The sequence below is a fragment of the Carcharhinus amblyrhynchos genome, chromosome 1, assembly GCF_965287045.1.
Source record: "Carcharhinus amblyrhynchos chromosome 1, sCarAmb.v2.hapA, whole genome shotgun sequence".
NCBI lineage: Eukaryota > Metazoa > Chordata > Chondrichthyes > Carcharhiniformes > Carcharhinidae > Carcharhinus > Carcharhinus amblyrhynchos.
In genome coordinates this window covers 32,068,381-32,074,561 of record NC_137324.1, presented here as the reverse complement: position 1 = coordinate 32,074,561, position 6,181 = coordinate 32,068,381, and the positions used below count along the sequence as shown (strand labels likewise).

General features: G+C 42.7%; 1 protein-coding gene across 1 annotated transcript in view; it reads right to left on the bottom strand.

Annotated features, from left to right (window-relative positions):
- Nucleotides 1–239: 239 nt before the first annotated feature.
- Nucleotides 240–6,181, bottom strand: part of LOC145355270 (endothelial lipase-like) — a 40,501-nt gene continuing 34,559 nt past the window's right edge. Inside the window, exons 9-10 of the mRNA XM_080207205.1 lie at nucleotides 2,184–2,288; nucleotides 240–694 (exon numbers count right to left, since the gene is read on the bottom strand). Of these exons, the coding sequence (XP_080063331.1) occupies nucleotides 682–694; nucleotides 2,184–2,288 (118 nt within the window). The 3' untranslated portion in view covers nucleotides 240–681. The remainder of the gene's footprint in view (nucleotides 695–2,183; nucleotides 2,289–6,181) is intronic.

Below are 6,181 nucleotides of genomic sequence, written 5' to 3'. Positions count from 1 at the left end.
GGAGAAAATGCAGACTCCACACAGATAGTGACCCAAGCTGGGAATCAAACCTAGTTCCCTGATACTGTGAGGCCTGAACTGCTGCTTGAGGAAGAGATTGAAGCACTACTGATCACAAAGAACCAGGAAGAGCCTGAACCTTTTGAACAGAAAGTGTCAAACTTAGCACTCTATTCATTCATTCAACTCTTACCAATTATTACAGAAAAATAATTTTATTTTCAAATATACAGCACTTTGATATATAAATAGCATTTAACAAATGTAAGTCCACAATGTACAAAAATGTAGCAATACAATATATACAAATAGGATTGTGAAATTGACTTTTTTATTTAAATTATCAGCAGTATAAAAATCAATGTGGCTTATAGCATTAGGAGGAGTCATTGCAGTGGAAGCTGTGGCTTGCGCACAATGTCTGTTTGTGGGCTTTGCAAAAGAGGAAAAGTACAAATGTAACTCTCAGTCCATCACAACCAAAGTTCAGGAAGTCCCTCTTCTTACTGAAGTATAGGGTGCTTATCAAGCCCAGCAGAGTAAACGAAATAACTGTTCAGCAGGAATCATCTCTCACAGGATAAGCTGCTGTTATTCTTCCAGGACAGCATCCAGCAAAAAGTCAACCATGGACCAGGAAGCTTAGACCTCAAAGTCCCTCCAAAGAATACCGCAGCAATGTTAAGAGTGCAAACTGAAGAAATTGAACAGGGAAAAGAAAAGGTTTTATGAGCAATATGAATTCTACTCAAGCTCACAAAAACAATTGAAGGACAAGACAAAAAAAAACAAAGCAACTTAGATTTATTTCAATTCATCTACTCGTTTTCTCACTTTATCCTTCAGTCTCCGAAACATATTGAGCTATTTCTTTGACCCATTTATGTTATCCGTCTCATTGGCATTCATAGTAAATGATTTGGCAAGTCTTCCTTCATTAAGAAAAAATCCCCCTAATTTTTAATCTGATTCCTGATCCCCAATTTTAATTGTATATTCTGATACTCAATCCTCCTCCACAGCATTTTAACTTTGCCTTTCAAGCTATGTATTATAGAGGAATAGAGTTAAAACAAAGTTTCAGGTAGATGAGCTTCCATCAGAACTGTTCATCAATCTGATAATTTAACTCTTTCTCTACACAGATACTGCCTGACCTGAGTATTTCCTGCAGCTTGTTTTTATTTCACTTAAGAAAGGATATACTGGCACTGGAGGGGGTGCAGAGGAGATTCACTAGGTTGATTTTGTAATTGAGAGGGTTGGCTTATGAGGAAAGACTGAATAGACTGGGACTATACTCATTGGAATTCAGAAGAATGAGGGGAGATCTTATAGAAACATAAGATTATGAAGGGAATAGATAAGGTTGAAGTAAGGAGATTGTTTCCATTGGAGGGTGAAACTAGAACCTGGGGGCATATCATCAAAACAAGGGGGAGCAGATTTAGGACTGAGTTGAGGAGAACTTCTTCATACAATGGGTTGTGAATCTGTGGAATTCCCTGCCCAGTGAAGCAGTTCAGGCTACCTCAATGAATGTTTTTAAAGCAAGGATAGATAAATTTTTGAACAGTAAAGGAATTAAGGGTTATGGTGAGCGGGCAGGTAAGTAGAGCTGAGTCCACACAAAGATTAGCCATGATCTTATTGAATGGCGGAGCAAGCTTGAGGGACCAGATGGCCTACTCCTGCTCCTAGTTCTTATGTTCGCATTTTTAGCAGCTGCAATATTTTAAGCATCATGTACGCAGACTGGATGGTGAAGTTGGGCCAAGAAAAAAATCAGTTCTGGAAAACTACACTCAAAACTTAGTGCCTGTTTGCAATAAATGGTGACAAACTAGAGTTCTGTCCACTTATTCCACTAATGATATGGGCAGCATAGTGAAAGTAAATTAAACCTGAGCCTTAACAACATTGCATACTGTATCTTGCCAGAGCACTGATAATACTTGTCAGTCTGGTTTTGGGGAGTAATGCGCACCAGTCACTGTGCAGTGGCAACAAGAGTTAGCTCATATTCAAAATGTTTACATCATGCATATCCAGCTGATAGATTTGAATTTTGTTTACATTATTAAGGTGTATGGCATGAGAGAAATAATTTACAACTTTCCTTAACCTACAAACAGATCCTGAAGTGTGAACAAAGATGTAAACATTGAAATGGTGCCCAGTACCTTGTCTTGCTTTTGATTGGCCAGCCATCCAGACATTTGGTGAACATCATTCCACTTCCTGGTGAAATTTTCATGACTCCGCGATTGTCCGCACAAAAAGTGTATCTGTGAATAAAAGCAGCTTGAATTTAACTGAAAGTAACTTTTTCCTCCGCCCTGCCTTTTATTTTCAATCAGCTGATTCTTTCTCTCATCCTTCCTTCTCTCTAATTGAAGACTGCAATGCTTCCCCAGCAATGGGAGTGGGTGAATATTCTCACACCCTGTCTATGAAGCCAGTGTCATTCTGTCAACTGAATGACATTGTGGGTTCTTTTTATTGGGTGAATTAAATGCTCAATGATTGTATTGGAGGATGGACCACTTTGCCATCTTGGCTGTTTGATGTGAGCATCAAGTACTCTCAGATCAAACACGCAGTTATGCCCAACAACAGCATAATCTTCAGGAGAATTCCTCCATCATAGCAGTGTGATACTTCATACTTTATACACCAATCACCCTTTGTTGTTGGTGCCAAACAAAGAGCTCCAGCCCTCTGAGACACGAGGTTGAGTTTTCCCAAACTGACTTCACATAAGATCCAGACAGCCAGAAGAACATTTCATCTCGTTCTGCCAGGGTGAATAGAAATAAATAGGGGTGGCAGGCTGACACAGTGGTTAGCACTGCTGCCTCACAGCGCCAGGCACCCGGGTTTGACTCCCGGCTTGGGTCACTGTCTGTGTGGAGTTTGCATGCTCTCCCCATGTCTGCATGTGTTTCCTCTGGATGCTCCGGTTTCCCCCCGCACTCCAAAGGTGTGCTGATTAGCTGCATTGGCCATGCTAAATTGCCACTTAGTGTCGGGGGACTAGCAGGGTAAATAAATGGGGCTACAGGGATAGGGACTGGGTGGGATTATGGTCGGTGCAGACTCGATGGGCTGAATTACTTCCTTCTGCACTGTAAGGATTCTATGGAGAAACAAGATTCTAATGCAGACACATAGGAGAAATTGATGCAATGCAGACACAACTTCCATCCCTTTTCACTATTTTTAAATTGGTTTGCTCTGATTATTGATATTAAAATCCAGTAAACCCTTCAACATGCCAAATGCAAAATATGGCAACTGTCCCACAGCATTGTTCATTGAAAATCAGATTAATGCATACTGACAGGAGAGTCAGACCACATAATCCACAATTTGCTTAAGATGGTCAGCAGTGTGAACCAGCTGATCTGTATCTTTAAGTTGCTAGATCCAATGGCCAGAGTCCCCAAAGTCTGAGTTTAATTGTTAATTGGTAAAGAGGGTCTGCAGATTAGAAGAAACTTACACAGTTCTGGCTCTAAGCCAGGAAAAATGCAATGGCTGCTTTTATTTCTCTCTTTTACTTGTTTTTGACACTTCAAATTATGAGGTATAAAGGGTGCTGGCTACTGCCAAAACTTTTAAAACATAGTTCTAATGAAAAATGCCTTTATCACATCCCAAGTTCATCTAAACTGTATGCTACCTCTAGATTTTTATTTAACCCAGGGCTGATCTTCCAATCTTCTTCATCATAAGGACTGAACATTTCTACCTCCATGAATTAGAACAAAGAAAATTACAGCACAGGAACAGGCCCCTTGGCCCTCCAAGCCTGCACCGACCATGCTGCCCAGCTTAACTAAAACCTCTTAACCTTCTGGAGACCATATCCCTCTATTCCCATCCTATTCATGTATTTGTCAAGATGCCCCTTAAAAGCCACTATCGTATCTGCTTCCACTCCCTCCCCCCGGCAGCGAGTTCCAGGCACCCACCAACCTCTGTAAAAAGTCTGCCTCGTACATCGCCTTTAAACCTTGCCCCTCATACCTTAAACCTGTGCCTGCTAGTAATTCACTCTTTCACCCTGGGGAAAAACTTCTGACTATTTCAACCCCTGACCCCCATCTGATGCTGAAAACTCACTCTTGCTTTAGTCATTTGTTAACTCAACTGTTCCAAATGCTCCTCTAGCAGCTTTTCATCCTTCACACACTGTAAACTTCAGCTCATCTAGAACAACTGAGTGGCACAGTAGCACAGTGGTTAGCACAGCTGTCTCACAGTGCCAGGGATCCAGGTTCGATTCCGGGCTCAGGTCAGTGTCTGTGTGGAGTTTGCATGTTCTCCTCATGTCCACGTGGGTTTCTTCCGAGTGCTCCGGTTTCCTCCCACAGTCCAGACATGTGCGGGTTAGGTGGATTGGCCATAGAAAATTGCCCCTTAGTGGATTAGGAAGGTAAATATGTTGTTTTACAGGGATAAGACCTGGGTAGGACTGCTGTCGGTGCAGGCTCAATGAGCCAAATGCATTGAAGATTCTATGAACAATGGGCAAGATTGTACGGCCTTGCCCGTCCCGAAATGGTAAAATTTCACCCGAGATCAAAGGAGCTTCCCATTGTTTGCACCTTGCCCACGCTGATTCCCGTGGCGGGCGGGATGGTAAAATTCTGGCCAATGCTGACTATATTCGGTCTCACACCAAACTCTACTCACTCTTGTCTTTGACCTACGTTTACCTCTGGCTTCCTAGCACTTCAAGTCTGATTTTCTCATTTACAAATTTAAACCTTCGCCCTGCCAATTTCTGCAACCTCTCCCAAATAGGCAATGCAGTTGATGTCAACGGCACAGACTTTTTGGCTTCAGTCATTTCAATGTTTAGTTGGAGGAATTTACAACTCATCCAAGACAGACAAGCAGTCTGACAGCACAGAGGAAATGATAAGGTTGACTAATGTTGAACTGGAAGTTGTAAGTGCAGTTGAACTGGGAGTCATATGTGTACATTTTAGATGCTGACTTTTTGTCTGGGGCAAGGCATGCAGATTGATCCTTAGGGAATTAACACAATGGTGTTTTAAAGTTGGGAGAGAAATTTGCTGATGACACCAAAGTCGGAGGTGTGGTAGATAGTGATGAAGGGTGTCATAGTTTGCAGGTAGACTTAGACAGGTTGCAGAGCTGGGCCGAGAGGTGGCGGATGGAGTTTAATGCGGAGAAGTGTGAGGTAATTCACTTTGGTAGGAATAACAGATGTGTCGAGTATAGGGCTAACGGGAGGACTTTGAATAGTGTGGAGGAGCAGAGGGATCTAGGTGTATGTGTACATAGATCCCTGAAAGTTGGGAGTCAAGTAGATAAGGTTGTTAAGAAGGCATACGGTGTCTTGGCGTTTATTGGTAGGGGGATTGAATTTAGGAGTCGCAGCGTCATGTTGCAACTGTACACAACTCTGGTGCGGCCGCACTTGGAGTACTGTGTGCAGTTCTGGTCCCCACATTACAGGAAGGATGTGGAGGCTTTGGAGAGGGTGCAGAGGAGGTTTACCAGGATGTTGCCTGGTATGGAGGGGAGGTCCTATGAGGAGAGGCTGAGGGATTTGGGGTTGTTTTCGCTGGAAAGAAGGCGGCTAAGAGGGGATCTTATTGAAACATATAAGATGATTAGAGGTTTAGATAGGGTGGATAGTAATAGCCTTTTTCCTCTGATGGAGAAATCTAGCACGAGGGGGCATGGCTTTAAATTAAGGGGTGGTAGTTATAGGACGGATGTCAGGGGTAGGTTCTTTACCCAGAGGGTGGTGAGGGATTGGAATGCCCTGCCTGCTGCAGTTGTAAACGCGCCTAGTTTGGGGGCGTTTAAGAGATCCGTGGATAGGTTTATGGACGAAAAGGGATTGGTTTAGGTTAGTGGGTCATTGTTTTGTAACTGGTCGGCGCAACATCGTGGGCCGAAGGGCCTGTTCTGCGCTGTAATGTTCTATGTTCTATGTTCTATATGTTCTAAATCATCACCAAACATGGTTCACAGATCAGATGGTTTGAATTAGAAAGATAAGAGTAAATCTAAGCGAGGGCAGCTCAGCTGAACTGAACAACATAGGTACAGCATTGGAGGAGGATGGTAAGATCCCACTTGTAGAAGCAGAGAATCTGAGAAGGATCAGGAAGGATAATCCAACACAATCATAATA